General features: G+C 38.3%; 2 protein-coding genes across 2 annotated transcripts; both read right to left on the bottom strand.

Moving 5' to 3' along the window:
• Positions 1-831: 831 nt before the first annotated feature.
• On the bottom strand, positions 832-12,987 carry myhb (myosin, heavy chain b). The gene is made up of 41 exons (XM_058403516.1): positions 12,971-12,987; positions 12,785-12,843; positions 12,149-12,364; positions 11,920-12,063; positions 11,560-11,716; positions 11,454-11,481; positions 10,981-11,092; positions 10,785-10,877; positions 10,609-10,672; positions 10,406-10,504; positions 10,146-10,249; positions 9,872-10,010; positions 9,600-9,718; positions 9,366-9,515; positions 9,109-9,279; positions 8,702-9,008; positions 8,471-8,541; positions 8,280-8,367; positions 8,047-8,164; positions 7,804-7,927; positions 7,597-7,733; positions 7,252-7,507; positions 6,921-7,163; positions 6,667-6,843; positions 6,424-6,569; positions 6,244-6,334; positions 5,714-6,103; positions 5,500-5,626; positions 5,298-5,416; positions 5,012-5,208; positions 4,746-4,929; positions 4,350-4,515; positions 4,111-4,235; positions 3,693-4,001; positions 3,414-3,617; positions 3,180-3,305; positions 2,781-2,951; positions 2,419-2,523; positions 1,929-2,024; positions 1,052-1,183; positions 832-969 (listed from the first exon to the last, which is right to left on the bottom strand). Exons 3-41 carry the CDS (start codon positions 12,350-12,352, stop codon positions 949-951), a joined length of 5,814 nt encoding a protein of 1,937 aa, XP_058259499.1. The 5' UTR covers positions 12,353-12,364; positions 12,785-12,843; positions 12,971-12,987; the 3' UTR covers positions 832-948.
• Positions 12,988-15,785: 2,798 nt separating this feature from the next.
• arpc4 (actin related protein 2/3 complex, subunit 4) lies at positions 15,786-22,040 on the bottom strand. Its single transcript, XM_058404246.1, has 6 exons — positions 21,930-22,040; positions 19,560-19,678; positions 19,156-19,267; positions 18,519-18,614; positions 17,994-18,164; positions 15,786-16,541 (listed from the first exon to the last, which is right to left on the bottom strand). The coding sequence occupies exons 1-6, from the start codon at positions 21,930-21,932 to the stop codon at positions 16,536-16,538; spliced, it is 507 nt and encodes a 168-aa protein (XP_058260229.1). The 5' UTR covers positions 21,933-22,040; the 3' UTR covers positions 15,786-16,535.
• Between the last annotated feature and the right edge of the window lie 353 nt (positions 22,041-22,393).

Raw genomic sequence — 22,393 nt, 5'->3', positions numbered from 1 at the left:
TTTAAGGACAAAATGTTTACTTGCTGCCTAATATATCCCACCCACTAACAGGTGCCATGATGAGGAGATCATCAGTGTTATTCACTTCACCTGGCACTGCTCATAATGTTATGGCTGATCTGTGTTTAATAGAATCCTTATGGGTAGTTGTTGGGGCTATTTGGGATTTAGTTTTTGAGGTTAAGTGTGAGAGAGAGGAGGGACTCTCCCTAGACTAGTTACTAACATTAGTGCCATGTTAACAATTTCTCAGTGTTTATCAGCTTTGTGGTTGTAGGATGTGACTATCTAAAGGCACGGTGAAGAGAAAGTTACTGAGGATCAAAGGGGACTACTTTCAGTTCAGGACTACTTTCTCAATAACCTTTTAAAAAATAATTGGCTAGAAATAACATTTATGCTGGTTGCAGATTGTGGGCACATTGAGGACAAAGGTAGAAGCTATATATTCATGTCATGGCTACATTTAACCTATTTTAAAAGTATGTGGAAAAGAAGACCAGATTAAACAAAATATCTAGAACTGTTACAAAAGCAATGAATAATACTGTCTTGCTGTGGGTAAATTTAATTAGAACTGGAAAATGTGATGTCTTGCTCCATCAGTAGTCATGAGTATTGGTCCAGCCTCCACACTACAACAAAAGCACCTAACACTTATTGAGTTCAGAGTTTTGAATTTGTCATCCAAGCCTGGTTTAAGAACAGAGATGCAATCTTGGTATAGATAAGTGATAATCTAAATATTTGACTTGTGTAAGCCTGAGGCCCTGAAGCATTAACCCTGTTTCTAGCAAGTTACAAATGGACAAAACAAACAGAGATATCACATCAAACCACTTTTTATTGGTGTAGGTCTACTCCAATTAATAGTTCTGATGAGAATTTTGCATGCAATTCATATGAGGTTTAGATCCTCTAGGCTCTTCTATGCCATCCTCGTCATGTTCATTCTTCAGCTTCTTTACCCTGAAAAACAAACAAAAATATTCATTCATTCATTCATTCATTCATTCATTCATTCATTTCTCTAAGCACAAAAATAACTTACCCGTCCTAAGTCACGGCTCTTGGCTCGGAGCTTGTTGACCTGCGACTCAGCAATGTCAGCTCTCTCCTGAGCCTCCTCCAGTTCATGCTGCACCTTCCTAAGTCTGGACAGGTGAGTGTTGGACTGCTCCTCCTGTAAACAGATTTAGTGGTTTTATTCACTCCAAATTGCATCACTAAATTGTCTTTGAATAATTGAAAACCTGCAAGATTCAAGATTAAAATCTGTCACATAAACAGTTACATACAGTATACAACCTGCAGTGAAATGAAAACTTGCTCACTCCTCCTAAACTGTGCATATAAATAAACTGAATTTAACTTGGATGGATGTGGATGCCAGTTGAGCTGCAAAGTAAGTTCATATTGCTGCATCATTGTTCCATTTTTTATTTTAGCAAATATGTTGTGAAACACCATACACTGGCATTTTCACATCCTTTCATTTTCTATACAGCTTTTTCCTATACAGGGTCACAGGAACCCGGAGCTTATCCCCAGATGCCGGGCAAACAAGCTAACCACCAAGCCACTGTGCCCCACTAGAGTTCACATATAAAGTATCATTTTCATTTATAAAATGAATATGAAACATATCACAACATAATATATCTTTCAACTCAACTTTTCTCCGAAAGTCTAACTGCTAAGGATTTTGGAGTGTGTTAAGTACAAGCCATGTAAATCATTTCAAGTATAATAGTGAAGGGACATATATAAATATGGGTCAGTTTTACCCACACTACTATTTGTTAACAGTAATAACTGCAGCATAAAAACTTTAGACTTTATCCAAACAAATTGAGTATAAATTGTTAATTCAAGTAGATTTTATAGGTTTGTTTTCACAGCATGTAGAGGAGGTACAGATAACTCACCATTTCCTCAGACTGTCTCTTATAGGCCTTCACTTTCATCTGAAGTTTGTCCACCAGATCCTGCAGTCTGTTGATATTCTTCTTATCCTCCTCAGTCTGTGGGAAACAATTAAGCAAGTAAACATCTGGGTTAAATAGTTTACTTTGTGGCCAAATAAGAAAAAAATATTGGAAAACAATGTCAGGAACATGAGAAATGAAAGTGTTGTTCTGTTTCAATTGACACAAGCATGCAACCTGTGCTGGAGAAAAAATACTTCCTAATGGGAACTGGCTTAATGGTATCCATTAACCATTAAAATGATTAGACAATGACAGGAACATTTTTAATGATACTATCATGTCAATTCAAGGGAATATCAGTTAGTGTAATTCTCTCTATATGCTTCAGATAAAGGTTAGGTAGTAAAGCAGCAAGAGTTTTGTTCCTTTTGTTCCTTGTATTGGTAAAGGTTGAGGTGAGAAGAAATGTTATAGGCTAATGCAGTACCTGGTAAGTAAGTTCTTTCACTCTCCTCTCATATTTGCGTACACCTTTAATAGCCTCAGCTGCACGCCTCTGCTCATTGTCAACTTCATTGTCCAGCTCACGAACCTAAAAATATCCAACATTCAGAAATAACATGGCAATAACTATTCACAATTACTATTTGTCTTAGAGACATATTTCATCCAAACTTCAAATCGCATAGCTTCATTCTTTCTGTTGTGTTCACTACTGTTTTAACAGTGGTGTAAAGTAAATTATTAAATATATATATATATATTAAATATATATATATATATATATATATATATATATATATATATATATATATATATATATATATATATATTATTAAATATACATACCCTAGCCTCCAGTTTCTGGAGTTGTTTCTTGCCACCCTTCATGGCCAGACTCTCAGCCTCTTCCAGACGGTGCTGCAGATCCTTTACTGTGATCTCCAGGTTCTTCTTCATCCTCTCCAGGTGAGCACTGGTGTCTTGCTCCTTCTTTAGCTCCTCTGCCATCATGGCAGCCTGTAATGATTTTTTTTATTAGATGGTTAACCTTTAAATGGAAATATTTTTGTTGTGACTTCCATCCCCATGACAAAAGAGAAACAAAATATATATACGAAAATATATATACGAAATAGAAAATTTCATTTTATTGTATAATTTTATAGTTAATATGACATTTTGATAAGTTAGATATATTTAGATATATGAAATCTGTTTTGCTGCAAAGTCCACTATTTCCCTCACATCAGTGATGGCTTTCTTGGCCTTTTCCTCAGCGTTGCGCGCTTCCTGGACAATGTCCTCCATTTCACCCTGAATCTGCACAAGATCAGCCTCCAGCTTCTTTTTGGTGTTGAGAAGGCTGGTATTCTAAACAGACATAAATGATTAGGATTCATTAAGGGTTTAAATTAAAGAGAAATATATTATTTCTTGATATACTCTAGGACCTCAAAATTTACAAATGATTTTTCTTACCTGAGAATGAAGCAGAGTCACACGCTCACTGGCATCCACCAGCTCCTGTTCAGCCACTTTGCGGCCTCTCTCAGTTTGCTCTAGAGCAACTCTAAGCTCCTCGATCTCTGCCAGCATCAGATTGTTTCTGCGCTCCACCATGGCAACCTGCTCCTTCATGTCCTCTTGTATTCGAATAGCCTCATCAAGATGCAGTTGCGTATCCTGTAAAAAACAACTTATATTCGTTTTCTTTTTCTTGTTTTTTCTTTACATTTGGACTGCATTTTGTAAACCAACCTTAAGCTGCCCTTGGACAAATCTGAGTTGTTTCTGGGATTCAGAAGCCTGGCGATTGGCATGGCTCAGCTGGATCTCCATCTCGTTAAGATCACCCTCCATCTTCTTCTTGATTCTGAGAGCATCGTTTCTGCTCCGGATTTCAGCATCCAGAGTGCTCTGCATGGATTCAATCACCCTCTGGCTATTTCGTTTGATCTGCTCAATCTCCTCATCCTTCTCAGCCAACCTCCTGTCAATCTCACTCTTCACTTGAGTAAGTTCAAGCTGGATACGAAGAATCTTGGATTCCTCATGCTCTAATGTGGCCTGAAACATAAAGCGAAATTGTATTCACTTTTCCAGAAAGGTCCAGAAAGATATTCACAGAATAAATATCATATTATTGAGACCTTAATTTTGTTTATATGTAGCATACCTCAGCTTCTTCAAGAGCTGTCTGTATTTCTGATTTCTCACACTCCACTGTCTTCTTTCCCTTTTCCAGCTCATGAATAGTTTTTCCAGTCTCTCCGAGTTGCTCAGTTAAATCTGAGATCTCCTCTGTATGGACAGAAATACACAAAGTCTAACATTCTGAAAGAAGTCTTAAATAGGACAGGCAGCAGCTCACAAGCAATGGCCTTATTTTGCATGTATATATACACGTGAACTTACGCTGAAGGTTTTTGTTCTCCCGCTTCAGAGTCTCCAGCTGGTCTAGAGCTTCTTCATATGAGTTCTTCATCTTGAAGAGCTCTGTGCTAAGAGAGCGAGCCTCTTTCTGTGCTCCCTCAAGCTCTGCTTGGCTTTCCTCAAATTTTTGTTTCCATTCAGCCAAGATCTTTAAATAATCAATATCAACAGTTGTATTTCATCTTCTGTGTTAATTGAGGGGATATTTTAACTTTACAAATACTAGCTTACTAACTAGACATGCTATATATCTTGCTATCTACTATACAGTATATGCCACTTTAGATTCCTTGTAGATATTTACTGTCAGTTCATCATTGCATCACTTGGCAACAGTATGTAAGAAAGTGTAATACTGGTATATAGATTCAGTATTACCTTATCAAAGTTTCTTTGCTTCTTGTCTAGGTTGGCAGCGAGTGCATTAGCTCTCTCTACATCAATCATTAGGTCCTCCACTTCGTTGTGCAATCTCTGCTTTGTCTTTTCCAGTGATGCACACTTGGCATTGGTGGCTTCAATGGATTCCTCAGCATCCTGCAGTCGCTGGGCAAGCTTTTTCCTGAAAGGATAATGGAGTGCCTTTGTATTATTACAATCTTTTTCTTTTATCAAAACAAAATTATGATAAAAAAAATATTTACTTTGCCTCCTCAAGTTCCTCAGTGCGCTGGATAGCATCAGTCTCATATTTTATTCTCCACTGTGCTACCTCACTGTTTGCCTTGGACAGTGCGCGTTGCAACTCAGCTTTGGCTTCCTGTTCTTCTTCAAACTGCTCTCTGAGAAGGTCACAGTCATGACGAGATGACTGCAAACTATGGGCCAAGGCATTTTTTGCCTTGAAATTCACAAAAATGGCAAAATTAATGATTGGGCAAACATTTAGAGTGAGTTTTTAAGTTGTTTTTAAAAAATACAACAACTAACCTTGACCTCTTCTTCAATATGCCTTTTCAGCTCCTCAATTTGCTGTGTAAAAGCTTGTTTGCCTCGAGTCAACTGAGAAACCAGAGCTTCTTTCTCTTCCAGTTGACGCCCCATTTCACCTTGCAGTAATACCAACAGAATTTAGAATGACAATCTTATAGATATACTTTATTCTTCAACAAAGTGCATTGCTGTTCTTTACCATTTTCTGTCAGAAGACGTGCTTTTTGGGTTCCAAGGTCATTCAGTTGACGGAGTTGCTCCTCATTCTTGCTCTTGAACTCACTCAGTTGATCTTCCAGTGTACGGCACATCTTTTCAAGGTTACCCTGTAAAAAGCCACAGTTGGCATGTTTTAAAGTTTTCTTACTCCTGCATCCTCATTGCTTCGGAATGTGGATTGATAACTTGCTAACCTTTGCTTTGGCAACAGCCTCCAGGTTGCTAGACAGATCATCAATCTCCATTTTGTACTCACTCTTCTCTTTTTCAAGCTTCTGCTTGACCCTCTGAAGGTTGTCAATTTGCTCCCCAAGCTCTGCCACACTGTCAGCCTGCTTCTTGCGAAGAGCTGCAGCGGTGGCTTCATGTTGCAGAGTGGATTCCTCAAGATCACGCCGCAACTTTTGGAACTCAGCCTCACGTTTCTTATTCATCTCAATCTGGGCAGAAGTGGCACCTCCAGCTTCTTCAAGTCTCTCGCTGATCTCTTCCAGTTCTCTGGAGAGATCAGATCTCTGTTTTTCAACCTTGGCACGGGCAGCACGCTCCGCTTCAATCTCCTCTTCAAGCTCCTCAATACGTGCCTATGATATATATAATATCATAATATATAATGATATAAAATGATATACATAATATATAATGATATATATAATTGTGTAAGTTCTACTGCATTAATAAACACACAATAATAATGGTAAGTGAAAAAGTGGTTTTTAATGACCTGGAGTTCTTTAATCTTTTTCTGAAGCTGTGCTCCAAGAATCTGCTCATCCTCAATCCTGGCAAGAAGTTGACTTGTCTCAAAGTCCTTCCTGTTGGTCAGAAAAAAAAATATCTCAGAGATTGCAATTTTGAAAAGAGCCTCATTCATTATTCTAAGTGAACAATGCTGTGGTCTCACTTTTTAAGCTTTTCATCTGACTGTTGCTTTTCATTTTCCAGGTCCATTATGGATTCCTGGGCCAATTTGAGGTCACCCTCGAGCTTTCTCTTAGCTCGTTCAAGATCCATACGCAGCTTCTTCTCTTGTTCAAGAGAGCCTTCAAGCTATTGTAGACAGAATAGCAAAATGTGATACAGATCAAGCACTTCCACAATATTCAGTGTTAATATTAAAAAGAAAATCATTTTCTGAAAATCTTACATCATCTACTTGTTGTTCCAGCTTAACCTTGGCTTTAGTCAGAGTATTGACTTTGTCTTCCTCTGCCTGGAGATCATCAAGAGTTTGCTGATGTGCCTCTTGGAGAGCTTTCTTTTCTTTTGTCAACTTTACAATGGTCTCATCTAGAGATGCCATTTCTTCAGTAAGGTTTTTGACCTGAAAAGACATTTGCATTAAGCACTGGTGGCAGTCATATTATCAGATGATAATTACCTTGTCCATAAAATATAGACCTTGTTCTCAGTAGCATGCTTCTCCTTCTCCACTTTAGCTAGGGTTAGCTCCAAATCATCAATGTCTTTCTTCAGCTCGGAACACTCATCCTCCAGTTTTCTTTTCTTGCCGGTCAGTTCAGCATTGATTTCTTCCTCATCCTCCAGTCTCTCAGTTACCTCTTTGAGTCTGGCTTCGAGCTGGATTTTGCTTTTGATGAGTCCCTCACATCTCTCCTCTGCATCTGAGAGATTTTCAACTTCCTAGAATTGGAAATGAAATGCTCTTCATAAGTTGCACTTTTTAGTTAGAAATGAATTACAAGTTGAAAAAGATGTGATGAAAACTTACTGCAGCGACTTGTAATTGCAGGTCATTTTTCTCCTGCAGTAGTGTAACCATTTTTTCCTCTAGCTCTTTCTTCTTTGCTAGAGCCTTTGCCAGATCCTCTTTCATTTTCTCGAAATTCTCCTTCATGGCAGCCATTTCCTTCTCAGTTTCTGCACTTTTCAGAAGTGGCTTGATCTTGAAATACAGCTTCATCCATGGCCAGTGTTTGACATTCATGAATGAGCGGATGTTGTATTGAATGGTGAAGATAGATTCTCTGTTACAAAGTTAGAGTCCTTTCGTCAGTTTTTTTTGGTGTAATAGCAATAAATTTAACCTGAAGTATAACAGCCCAAAAGACAATACCTTCTCTCCATCATCTTGACAAACTCTCTCCTCATAAGGAAACCTCGGCACAGTGCCTGAGTCATGGTTATCAGAATAGCAAGCTTATCATCTCGCATCTCCTCAAGGAGACCCAACAGGCCAGCTTTAAAGAACACCTGTAAATGAGATTTATAATTATTAAGACACGATTTTCTAGTGAATGCTAGTGAAAGCCAGCTTTCTTACCTTGGTGTGTCCGAATTTGTACTGGGTATGATCCACATCAATGGAACTCAGAAGCTTCTCTGAAGCTTTCTTATTGTCAATGAACTGCCCCTCTGGGATGACACTGGCATTCAATACTTTGTATCTGAAAGGCAGAAAATCTCCTTAACATTGACAGTAGGCTAATTTGGTTATATATAAACTATGTGTGATTATAATTTCTGTGATATACTTAATGATAATGGTCATGTGTGCAGGAGATACCTCTGCTTGAAGTCACCATAGAGGATTCTGCTGGGGAAACCCTTTCTGCAGATTCTGATACCCTCCAGTACACCATTACAGCGCAACTGGTGAATTACCAGAAAATTCTCCATCAGGCCTTAAAGGAACAAAGAAAATATCAAACTGTATTAAAGATCAAGGCGTGATTTAAAATGGATTGCCTACTAAGGTTTTTTGTATGCAGAGAGAAGAAAAGGTGATTTTAAACTTGCCTGGTGTCTTGGACTCATTTGGAATGATGCAACGCACAAAGTGTGGATGAGTGCTTCTTAAATTGGTCATAAGCTTGCCCAGGTTCTCCTGTTGGATTGGAAAACAACCATTTAAACAACCATCCATCCTCTTTCAGAGCTCCACATGTTGTATGCCTTTGCTTTAGATGTATAAGAAGAATATATTTTACCCGAAACAGAGCTGACACAGTCTGGAAGGAGCCACCCTTTTTCTTCCCACCTTTTTTGGGACCTCCTTCACCTGTTTAGATTCAGCAATGTTAGCAAATTGAACAAGTGTGACGACACATCACATTTCATTAAACCCACTTTTTCTCAAGAGCATTTAACAATTATTTTAACACTGAAGCAAATACTAACATCTACAGTATAATAGTCTATAAAGATAAACGGCCACACACCTTCAGTAGAAGCATGAGAAGCAAACAGAACGGGCAACAGTTTAACTGATGCTTTCTGGTACAGCTGAACAACAGAGTCATTCAGGGGGTCTTTATTTTTATCCAGCCAGCCTATGATGTTGTAGTCCACTGTGCCAGCATAGTGCACCAGGGAGAAGTGAGCTTCTGCCTTGCCTTTAGTAGGCTTTGGCTTCTGGAAAGGGGCACTTTTACCAATATGTTGGTCATACAACTTGTTCTTGAATGTCATGTCTGTGGCCTTGGGGAACATGCACTCTTCTTCAAGGATGGAGAAAATACCCATTGGCTGTGAATAAAAATATAGTTTGCTTATTTTTCCAGGAGAACATCAAAATGTTCATTTTGTTCACCTACCAAAAACTGTTGAGAAGGTCATTATTACTCACCTTCTCAATAAGCTCAATGCAGGCTGCCAAATCCATACCAAAGTCAATAAACTCCCACTCAATTCCTTCTTTCTTGTATTCCTCTTGTTCCAGCACAAACATGTGATGGTTGAAAAACTGTTGCAGTTTCTCATTAGTGAAGTTGATGCACAGCTGTTCCAAGCTGTTGAACTGTTGAACAGACACAGATGAGATCATTTCCATCCACTCTTTTGTCTGGATAGAATGACACTCATGATAGCACCCTATTTACGTACATCGAAAATTTCAAACCCAGCAATATCCAGCACCCCAATGAAGAACTGCCTCGACTGTTTGGTATCCAACATCTCATTGATACGGACAACCATCCACACGAACATCTTCTCATAGACTGCCTTACTCAGAGCATTGACTGCATTGTTGACCTGTTAGAAAGAGCAAAATAAATCATTTTTTAAGTAAATAATTGTAATTGTGAATATTCTCTGATTATGTGAAGTTCTCATTACCTGTGGAACAGTCTGGCCTTTGGTCACAAACTCGTTCCCAACCTTAACTCTGGGAAAGCATAAAGCTTTCAGCATGTCAGCTGAATTCAGGCCCATGAGGTAAGCTATTTTATCAGCCACTAAAGGACAAAAGATACATTCATAAAGCTACTAAAACTAGCTTTAAATACGCAGGTCATTCTAAAAGCTGGGAAAAAATCTTTTTCAGTCATGTAACAAATAAAAGATTTGTTGCTATAACCGATCACCAGTTGAACTGAAGTCACCCTTACCCTCAGTGCCATCAGGCTCGGCCTGCTCCTCTCTCTGCTTCTGCTTAAATTTCATGTTCCCGTGATGCATCACAGCTCCTGTCAGCTTGTAAATGCTTATCTTCTCATCTGCAGTGAAGCCCAAGATGTCAATGGCAGTCTGAAAAACAAAAAAAGTGCTTATTTACAAATCATGTAACATCAGACATAAGATGCTGCCTTGAGCAAAACGAACAATCCCATCTAAATGAATTCAACATCACAGATTACACCTGTATAATAAAAATGTGCTTACATCTGTGGCAATAAACTCTTCCACGTCATTGATGCTTTTGACTGTGATCTCCCCCTGACTGATCATTGGATAGTCATATGGGTTAGTGGTGATAAGGAGAGCCTCTGTAGAAATCAAAAGAATTGTACCTCTTAAATTATTATATACATACACATTGAAGAACACTTTGTGTGAACAACTAAAAAAAAAAAAAAAAAAAGGCATGGTACATTTCTTCTGCTTTTCGTATTTTGTGTACACAAAGTGTAAGACTGCATTACCCAGCAGTTCAGGCTTGTGCCCAGTTGTAAGCTGGTAGAAAATGTGGTAGCTCCTCTCAGCTGACAGCTGGAAGGTTACTCTTGACTTTTCCAGCAGATCTGTACAGATAATCATATGCTTTAAAAGCTACTCAGAGATGAAGGGATGCATATATACCATACATACTGTATATTTATATAAATAATATATTCAAATAACTCACAAGTTTCAATATCAGCTGAGGCCAACTTGCCGGTGGAGGCAAAATGGATTCTGATAAATTTACCCTAAAAAACATTGGAGAATATGTGTAATAGTGTACATTTTAAATGCTAAAAATATAGTCTTTATAGAAAAAATACTAATGATAAAAGTTTCCTCTCTGTAAAAGGTACTTACAAAGCGAGAGGAGTTGTCATTCCTCACAGTCTTTGCATTACCATAAGCTTCCAGCAGAGGGTTGGCTGCAATGATTTGATCTTCCAGCGACCCCTGAAGACAAAAGATTATATTATGAGAAATAAAACTAATAACAAACAATTCAACATTAATTATAATACTCACACTACAAACAGCAGTGCACAATTTCACCAACCTGCATTTTTCCAGGAACAGGTTCTACCTTCTTCTGTCCAGACACTGCGATTGTCGCAAAGTACTGGATGACCCTTTTGGTGTTTACAGTCTTTCCTGCACCAGATTCTCCACTGAAATGAAAATCAATTCAGAAGTTACAGCTGTAGGATATAGCAGTGCTTGTTGCAGTCTAAACCATAATTATGTTTTAGTCAGAAACACTTTCAGTATCTGAAAGCTGCAAATGTTCAGCTGTTTACTGTTTCACTGATTTTCTATAATGCTCAAAACATTCTTCTATTATTTTTAGTTCATGAACCATGAACAAAGCCAACAAGATGCTTTAGTAGAGAAAATTGTGCTCATTAAGGGTATACAGTATATGCATGATCATAGTTATCGCCTGAGTCTTCTAGTTTATTATCGGCTAGCACAGTTTACCAACTTACTTAATGTCCACTTGTTATACTGACACAGCATTCTTGAACTTACGTGATCAGGATTGACTGGTTCTCACGGTCTGGAAAGTAACAATTCTGCATTTTATTAAACACGTAACTGAATAGTCATATTTAGTAGAATGTTGAAAACTTCATACCAGTGAGCATGAACTGATAAGCGTTATCAGAGATGGAGAAGATGTGAGGAGGGGCCTCGACTCTCTTTTTGCCCCTGTAGGCCGTCACAACCACACTGTCATACACTGGGAGCCACTTATAGGGGTTCACAGTGACGCAGAACAACCCAGAGTAGGTCTAAAGAGATTAAATGCTAAACGTAAACAGTGTATGTAAAGCAGTTACTATGTCAGTAAACTATATTAAATGGTTAATATGCCAGTGAGTACAATTAGTTGTGCTACTGTACTCAATTATTGTAAAGTATTTAATACTACGCTGGGGGAAAAAAATAATGGAATCAAATGTGGCTAAACGATGTCATGTGTCTGTATACTCACGTAAATCATCCATGCTGCATAACGCTCTTTAAGGTTGTACAGCACAGCAGGCTCATTGAGGTGGGTCATCATAGCCATGTCCTCAATCTTATCAAACTTTGGAGGATTCATGGGGAAGATGTCATCCTCCTTCACTGTCAAGGTCTGGAGTGAATTAAAAACAGTTACAATGGCAGTGGCATGAATATCAGACATTAAACCCTTCTTCCAGTTTATTTTCCCTACTCACTTTGCCACCCAGAGTTTTGACGGTGACTTTGCCTCCCTCTCTGCTCTGGAGGACTCCTTTAAGGTACATCTCAGTCGGCTCAGACACATAGTAGGCTGTTTTGGCATCAAATGGTAAGTTTTGTGCCTCGATCCTTTCTCGCTCTGGCTTCCGGAGGTATATGGCCGCCGGGCCAAAGCACTCCATTTCTGGGTCCATACTCATGGTGACACCTTACTGGAGAGCACATTTCCATTTTATTGCTTTGTGTAAATCTTTCTGACAAATCCTGTAACAAATTCTGTCTAATTGTGTTACTTTGAGAAGAAATGAATACTGTATAATGACTCTGTTCATGGAAATGACCATTGTCGTTAATGTGTAGTCCTTCCATGTGCTATGTATGTGATGTGCAATAGCTTTAGCAATTTATGATGTTACATATTGACCAACACTTATGTGATAATCCTTGTGATCTTTGCACAATAAATTGAAACAATAATGCATAATTTTACGTTGATGTAAATTTGTAATAAAAAAACCCCAACCAACCAACCAACCAAACAAACAAATATATATATATATATATATATATATATATATATATATATATATATGTATATATTCAAGCACAAACATGATGCTAGTTGTATTTACCCTGTCTGGTGCCTCTCAGGAAATTCAGAGATGATCGTTTCGGGGGCTGCTGTATGAATCTAAAGACAATAATGTTTTTGTATTATATCTTCAGTCATAATTTTAGGACTTGTTCTTGAAGGAACCTGCTTTTGTTTGGGGTTTTTCCCCCCACTGGTACAGAAGAAACAGCTATAAGTCACTCACCTTAGTTGGGTGCCTGCGTGTCCGATGAGGATTCTTCGTCTGACTCTTATATAGACCTTTAAATGTGTCGTCACCGTATCTGAGCCGCTCAGTTTGGTCATGAATTTTTACTTCGTTTGCCCTCTAATGTTTGCCTTCCTTAAGCAGCATCTTATGACCACACCAGTGTATTATTTTTATCCTCTGATGAACTGATGCCATCTCATGAGCACAGAGGTGTTGTTTTAGCACATAATAGATGATAATCGATGCAAACAACAAACATAAAATCGGGAAGTCTGTATTGTTTGACTTAATAAAAAAAATGCAAGGGTATTCTTCTTCTTCTTCTGATTATTATTATTATTATTATTTTAGTTTTTATTTATTAAGTATACCCTGATTAATCACTATTTATTCACTGCAATTGAACAAAAAAAATCTTTATTTTTTTCATTTTTATGATCATCATTAACAAACCAAGGTCAGATAACTGAGCAGCTCCAGGTAGTTGTTAATCCTACTTTAGAATGTCCTCTAGCATTATAAAGCTCCTTGCTATAACTGTGGATAAGACGCCAAATGTCACTTGTATAAAGTTGCAAGGGCCATGGAAGCCCAACATGTTATGAAGAAATAAAATTGGTATATTGTCATACCAAAAGCTTTAAGAAATGGCCGGAGCTGCCAAAGAGATTATAGTGTGCCAAATTAAAGACAGCTGGAGTTCCTCAAGTCTCTCCTGGGGCTCTGACAAAGACTAAGATGTTGACAGGCATTCTGAACTTTTAGCTCCACCTTTCTTCCCATCTTCGACACATGCAGGTTTACTGTATTTTCCTTTCTTTTAAAAAAAAAAATACAAATGTAAAATATTATTAATAGATCATGTATATGCCAATCAAAAAAAAAAAATCCCCAAATTAGAAAGACAACAGAGTTGCTTTTATAATGATATTCTCTATACTTCATTGAGGATGAGGAACAGTTTGGTAAAATGGAAAGATTCCCTTCATTAACAAAAAGGATGCATCTTTAAATGGCAATTCAGTAATGTGTTTCCATGTGGTATTGTGGAATGCCATCCACGTTGTATGATTTATAAGGAAGCTTTTGTCAGCCAGTAGCTCAGTCCTTCCATAGGAAATGTGATCCAATGTTGGCAATGAAGGGAAAGCAGAAGAAATTCTAAAGCAGTTACTCTTGAGATATAATGAGCTTGTGGATTGAATAAAAATGTGATATTCGATAGCTCACTCATAACATTATATTCTTATTTGGGCAAAATACAAATATAGCCCTCTGTGCAGCTCAATGAGTTAAATGTCAGCATACTTGGAAGGCTTATTGTGTTAATACACCTTTGAACTCTCCATGCATTAAGTTTCACAAACAAGCCCGGTATCTCTCAAGCGCCTGCAAGTGTTAGTGGACAATTTTCACATGGCTCAGTAGACCTGAAAGAAGATGCTGCAAAGTGTAGGTCACACCATTCAAAACTTTAATGACCTCTGATAAGTCCTCTGGTCATCATCACTTTTAATAGGCAGCATAAGGAGGGACATCGACTCATTAACGATGCTCTGGATTTGGAAAGATGTCTTCACTCACTCATCTAATTTTGTGGCTATGACCTTTTCAGCCACAGGAAGAATAGAGGAGCATATGTTTTACTTTTAATGATAAATCAAATGTTATTAGATAATATCATGCAGTATCACAATACGACCACATATAGTAACTGCTTTGTCCTGCTCAGGGTCAGGGAGGATCCAGAGTCTATCCTGGGAATATATCTTGGATGGGGTGCTAATACATAAAGCACCCCATACCTAAAATCTTACTATAATAATTTAGTGCTCCTCTAATAAAAGCACCACGAATTTAGCATTCGGCTATTTAATCTGAGAGCAAACGTTTTCATTGACGAGGTTTTTTTGGGGGGTGCTGTGTATTTAACATTGTCTAGCCTCTAAAGTTTATGCAGAGATGCAGACTTTTGACTTAAAGTCCTATTTCATTAGTACTTCATTTGCACAAGCAAGAGGTGAGTCCCCATTCTGACATGTGTGGCGTTTCACATGTTCTCCCCATATCCTCAAGGGTTTAATCCAGGTTCTCTTGTTCCTTCCCACCTCCCAAACACATGTTAGTAGGTGGATTAGCCACTACGTTGCCCCTAGGTGTAAATGAGTGTCTGAATGAGCGTTTGTGTGTGTATATGTGTGTGTGCATGCTGCCTCATGCCCGGTGTTTCTGGAATATTTACTGGATCCACTGCAACCCTGTCCAGGAAAAAAGCAATAATGAAGATAAATTGAATGAAGGAATTAGATTAATTAATGAGTAAAAATGCATTATTTCAAAACCACCTGCTGATATCTTTTGACACTTGGCCTGACTGTCAAGATGTGTCAAAGGCAAATGGGTATAAAGAGATCAATCTTCTCCTCAGGTCACACTGAGGACACTAAAACTTTATTTTGAAGGTTTTCATAAGGTCCACGTAACACATGTATGCACTTGGTAGGATATTTATAAAACAACCCAGAAGTATTGGTGGTGCATAAATAAGTATGTGGTGATATGCAGAGAGAGAGAGAGAATACATATTACTATTTTTTCAGATTCATTCAGACATTCTTGTTTATCACTTCTGCAGTGGATTTGATTATTTGCAAAGGGTTACTGGAGAAACCTGCAAGCAGCTGAACTCTGTGGCAGTGTATCTCTCATACTGGCTTACCTGTAATACAGTATATTAGGTAATACAGTATAATTTTCCTGTGTAAGGCTGGATTATAGAAATACTATGAAACACAAAATGCCAAAACAATTACAAGCAATAAAGGGATGTTTATTTATCATCATAATCGTTTCATTATCTTCTCTCTACAACTAATAAGGTCTTATGTAATCCATGTGCAATAGCATGAAGGTCAATATATCAAAATCAGACATGAAAATGTCACTATGCACACAATATACATATATTTTACAAATAATTCAAGAGCATTGACACAGTTTACATTATTGAAACATTGGCTCATTTTTTTTCCCTTTTATGCTCAAGACTTTAAGAATGTCCACCCTGATATTAAAGGTTTGTTCAGCATCTATACAGATGGCGATTCATGAGCATGGAGGAAGATCAGGTGAATGCATACTGCAGCATTGTGAGCATTTAACTATATGGAATGATGACAATGTTAAAGGAGCAAACTGCAGAAGGGAAGAGATAAGTGGATATGACTATCAAAAAAGATCATGACGTAGTATAGAAAGTTTTCGGAGCAAGTTAGCAAGCAAGCAAATGAAGTTGGCACAACAAGATTAGTAATGCAATTTTAATAGCTACAGAACAGTACAGCTGAACGGAGAGTCTTGGAATTCCATGAGTGCTTTTGGTTGAGATCACTGCAATACTCGGAATTCAGTCCAGGGGCAAGGACACACACCCTGAATTGTGTCCCCTCTTTCACTCTCTGTTGCTTGCTGGACTTTCAAGGTCCCAGATAAACCTCCATCCTGCTTATGCTGACCATGGTGAAGTGTTGCAGTGTGCTGAGGTTGAGCAGGTACGTTCTTAAAACTGAATTTAAAAGAAAAAGGGTGGGGGGGATTCATGTCAAGTGTTATCTTAGGAAATTCAGAAAATTCAAGAGCGCTAACCATACAGAATCAAGCCTAATACAGCATACAATGTGTAAATAAAATATGGCTTGCAAGTAAGTACCCTCTAGGATATTCTCAAAGAAGAGCTGAATTTTGGCTAACAAACATACATACCAGACATCAAACTACACGGCTAACGAAAATACAAATCAGTGATCACTTTATTAGGAACACTACAGTACTACTGAGGTGGGCCTCGCTTTGCTCTCAAAACAGCCTCAATGTTTCATGTCATGGATTCCACAAGAACTTGGGATCATTTTTGCTAACACTGATATGACTGCCTGATTGACATGACTGAGAAGGACATTGTAGAACTCTCAAATGTTCATGAAACCAGTTTGAGACGACATTTGCTTTGTGAAAAGGAGCAATGTGAAATTACAGAATGCCTCAACCCAGATTCCACTCCACAGTACACATCTGAAAAAAAAGGCTTACATATCATATAGAAATGTGTTTAATTCAATTCAGTTTTTCTGTACAGTATTTTTTTTAGGCTTAAAGCAGCCTTAAAGGAGCCTTAGCAAACATTTAGAACACTTAATCCAATCGATTGTTAGTATGGGAGCGGCAGCAAGACATCGAGGACGGTCACTGAACAAAGGGTATACGTGGCCGTGATTACCATTTAGTATCGCCTGGCCATTTGGGTGATAACACCTGTAACAATATCAAGCCAAGGTGTACGTGACCGCGATTACCATTTAAAGACTAAGTTAAATTACACACGGGAAACACTGTAAAATGTTTGAGCAGGATTTGTCCTACGTTCTTTTTGACTCCGATCAACCCAAAGTATTTTGTCATTGCTACACTGCAATAAACAACTTCTTCTATATTAAGATCTTCAACGCCCTCATCGTTTTATTTTTCTTATAAATATCATGCTGGAAGTAGCCAGTAAAAGATGAGTAAATTGTGGCCATAAAGAGACGCACATGACTGACATGTATTAACAGGCCCAAAGTGTGAAAATCCCAGGAGATCAGCAGCTATATAAATATTCCAAGTAGTCTGTCTGGCACCAACAATCATGCTACAATCAAAATTCCTGTGATCACATTTTTTTCCTGTGATGTGCCTGGCCCGTATCTACGTGATGATATGCATTGCACTGCTGCAACACGAATGGATAATTAGATAACAGCATGAAAAAAGAAGCCGTACGGGTGTTCCTAATAAAGTGCTCTGTGAGGGTAGATTTCCATATCTCTGCAATAACTTTTGTAGTTATATTTTACCACAACTAATTAGCAATAAATCAAAATAAATTAAAGACACAAAAAAATGCACAACCTCTAATTATGATAAATGGTGTGATTAGGTGTGTGTGTGTATATATAAGGGAACCAAACAACACACTCACATTCTTGAGGAATTCTTCAGCAACTATTCGTGCCCTTGCATTGACTGAGAGTTTCATCTCGCTGATTTCCTTGTCAATTTCCTCCATAAAGTGGATGACAAAATCCACCAACTTGTGCTTATACATCTGCTCTGTGTGAAAGTTAGTGATGAGGAAACTGATATCAAAGCCCTGGAGTAAGGAAAAAGAGAAGGGGATATGTGATGCACATGATGATACTTGATCAGTCCTCCACTTTTTAATGTTTGAGATGTCTCCTATATATTTAGCATAACCTACATTATACATTTAGGCATATAACAAGCCTAACAGCCATAACCCATGATTACTGAACAGACACAAAAACTGGTTTCTGTTTAGTATAAACTGATTCGACCGTTTTCTAGGTACACTCAGTGGTCTTTTGAAAAAGACCATGAACAAACTACATAGAAAGAGTTTCTGTAAAAAGGATCCTTTCAGACATAGAGCCTGAGAGTAAGCTTTTCTCCCCTCCTATACACATTTACTTTACACATCTCTCACCTCCACTGGCTTTCTCCGCAGAATGAAAAAGTTCTCGGCTCTCATCATCATAAAGCGCATGAACTTGTGGCACAGAATCTTCTCAATCTCATCAGCCTAGAAAACACCAATCAGAGCACAGTCAATATTCACAATGCCTCAAACACTCCACCCATAGGACATGGAAATGTCCTTGAACACTACAATCTTTTGTACACTATTCTGGCCACAGCCTTCAGAATCAGGAGGCAACCTCCTTACTTCCATGCACTGATTTTTCAACAGGAAAATAAACTTTAAATACCAAATCACAATGAGCTTTTTGGACCAGGATATACACATACTCACTTGATTTAGTTTATATTTATGCAAAGTGTTTGACTGGTGAGTAAATAAGGCAATCTTGTGTGCCAATAGGTACTTAAAAAGGTCAGTGACTGGACCTCTGCTGACTTCTTGCATTTGGCCATATATGTGACAAAATGTTTGACTAACATTCATATCATTAAGGCCATGATAAAAGTGGTGATTCGTTAAAAAAAATACATTTATGTCTGCCATATCACAGATCCTGTCTACAGATTAATGCTTCGGCTCCACAACTAACTACAAATGTAAGTCTCCGGGAATGTGAAACTGATGAATGATAGGTCAGTACCTGCTTTACTGCAATGCTGACACGAACAGAGTTGATTGAACCTTCTATAAGGACCTTCTCTTTATCATTTCTGCTAATCACAACTGGCTGAAGCAACAATTCCTTACTGCTCCTGTTATACACACACACACACACACACACACAGCCAGTTCGTGGGGGTCAGCAAAATGCTTCCACTAGACACTGGGCAGATACGACACTATAAATATAGTTCTAAAGTAAAATTATGTAAAATTACAGAAATCCAGAAAATGAGCACTGTGTTACTTATGTTGAACAAAGATAAGGAATACATGTGTTTTACACATAAGTTTATAACAATAATATTGTACATAATACGTCAAAAAAGCACTGAAGTGCTGAAGCAGGCTTTGGCAAAATCTCTAGGTTAAAAGCATACTTACCGGACTTCAACCTCAGGTTTGTTGTGGCGCTCGACTACCTGTGAGGAGAAGTTTTCCAGGCAGAGCGCTGCCTGCAGTGTTGCTCGTACTGCATTCAGGTATGGACGCAAAGTCGCTGTCTGCAGTAAAACATACAAAATATAATTCAGTCATGAGCATGAGAACGCTAACAAATCTTCAATCTGATACATAAATTGCATAAAAGCTAAACCAAAACAAATTATGCTTTGATTCAATTGTATAAAAAACAACAATCAGCCATAACATTATATACTAATATTGCGCTGATCCCCCTTTTTGCTGCCAAAACAGCCCTGACCCGTCGAGGCATGGACTCTACCTGAAGGTGTGCTGTGGTATCTGGCACCAAGATGTTAGCAGCAGATCCTTTAGGTCCTGTAAGTTGCGAGGTGGGGCCTCCATGGGACTTAAAAGATACTTATAGGACTTAAATGACTTACAGGACAAAAAGGATACTTTTGATAGATACTGACCACTGCAGACTGGGAACACCCCACAAGAGCTGCAGTTTTGGAGATGTTCTGATCCAGTTGTCTAGCCATCACAATTTGGCCCTTGTCAAACTCGCTCAAATCCTTACGCTTGCCCATTTTTCCTGCTTCTAACATCAACTTTGAGGACAAAATGTTCACTTGCTGCCTAATATATCCCACCCACTAACAGGTGCTATGATGAGGAGATAATCAGTATTATTCACTTCACCTGGCACTGCCCAGGATGTTATGACTGATCGGTGTACATTAACGTATTTAAACTGCCACTGGATATTAGTCTTCAAAGAATGGCGCCAGTGTAATCAATAACATTTACTCATTTGTGGCACTGAGGCAAAGGAGTACTGATACATGCACACAGGGCACCACCTTGTGGAGAACCTTTATCTTTCTTTCTAAACAGGAGGCAGATCCACTGAAAGCGTATACCCTGTAGGGCAATTAAATAGATGGCACGGTAACATATGTAACGTTGTCATCTCACTGTCATCTTCTTGGTACCAGGTTCGATCCTGAGCTTGTCTTACTGGCTGTGTGAATTATGACATGTTCTCTGGTGTCTGCCTGGGATTTCTTAAGGCTACCACCTCCCAAAAACATACCAGTAGGTGAAATTGTAGGAAAATTGCATACCAGTAGGCTAGATTGCTCTAATCAGTGTGAGCTCTAGTATTACATCACAGGCTTTTTTGTTTTTGCCTCACACCCTGTGCTTCAGGGATAGTCGCCAGTTTCATTGCAACACTGACACACGGGATAACACAGTTACTGAGGATAAATAGATGAGTGAATATTGGCCAGGTGTAAATCGGCACCTACTAAATCAGAGACAATTCCTTTCAAATTCACTCAGAAGGAGGAAGTCTGAACCTCCTCTCAAGAAACTACTGATATGTCTATGACCAAATTTGGCCCTCATGTGATTTCGCACTGTGACTAAGAGCAATACTGGAGGGGAACATTAAATAAGTCTATTCTAGAGTCCCTAGGTATTATCAATCTCATGCACTTTTCTGAGAATCATAAGGAGTCGATAGATTAGACAAAATAGAACAGATAGAACAGACAGACAGACACTTTATTCATCCCAAAGGGAAATTTACAACCCAAAGGGAAATTTGTATTTCTTGTTTGAGTCCTTGTATTGTAACTCACAATGATACAAATGTTTGCTCTTTTAGGGTTTCGCCAAAAAACATGTGGACACATTGTAGCCACTAAATATCATGAAACATTTGCCTTCATCTCTAACACGCTGATCATTTTTGGCCATATGATCTCTAGCCATAGTTCAGTGCTAGTTTTTTTGCAGAATTCAGACCCACTTGAGTGAACAACCGGACATCATGATGCATCAGCTAATAACACATTCTCTGTAACCTGCAATTGGACGGCTTTGTGATACAGGATGTAGGCTACCGCAGGAAGAAATGTCAGCAGAAAAATCACACAGATCTGCTAGTCATCTCCTGTGTGTGTGTGTATGTATGTGTGTGTATGCATGTGTGTGCATGCATGTGTGTGCATGTGTGTGTGTGCATGTGTGTGTGTGCATGTGTGTGTGTGCATGTGTGTGTGTGTATATATATGTGTGTGTGTGTGTGTGTGTATATATATATATGTGTGTGTGTGTGTGTGTGTGTGTGTGTGTATGCTCGGGTAATCTCCATTGAAACGCTGACTTGGGTGGGGATGATTTCGCTATAAGCAACTACACCGCTTATGGGATAACTTCATTCGTCCGATATAAAAATAAAATATAATGTGCACACTGACGAGCAAGAGACGTAAATGTTGTTGTTTTGTTTTTTTTGTAAATGTAAGTAAACAATTTGTTGTAATGTGATTTCCTTACCATTTCTCTTTATCCGGCTCTTGTCTGAAAGCGGAAATGACTACAATCAGCGAGCCACTTCCGTGTTCCTCGTCGTTCTGTGTGGGCGATACCACTAACAGAGTTTAGCATGGGGGGGTGTCCAGGAAGACCACTGACGCAATAGTCAAGCCATACTACTTATCATACTTATTTTTAATACAAAACAAAATTTTAAACGAATGATAATAGAGCCTTACAAAAAGACAATTTGTATAATAAATATGTAAAAAGTGTTATTTCTGCATTCATTGCTTCAATTTATCTACATGGTTAGGCTCGGATTTGAATTGGGTGTTACATTATTTCCGTTTCTCTTTATTGTAATCTCTCCTCACAGCCCAGTGGGCTCCAGTTACAAATACATCAAAATACCAGTTATTACTGTATCAGTGTTCAGAAGCCTAGATCACATTATACTGTTAATATACACTAAGTTTGGGATC

The sequence above is a fragment of the Hemibagrus wyckioides genome, linkage group LG11, assembly GCF_019097595.1.
Source record: "Hemibagrus wyckioides isolate EC202008001 linkage group LG11, SWU_Hwy_1.0, whole genome shotgun sequence".
Classification (NCBI taxonomy): domain Eukaryota; kingdom Metazoa; phylum Chordata; class Actinopteri; order Siluriformes; family Bagridae; genus Hemibagrus; species Hemibagrus wyckioides.
The sequence above is the reverse complement of the archived record's forward strand: the minus strand, read 5'-3'. Positions and strand labels throughout refer to the sequence as shown.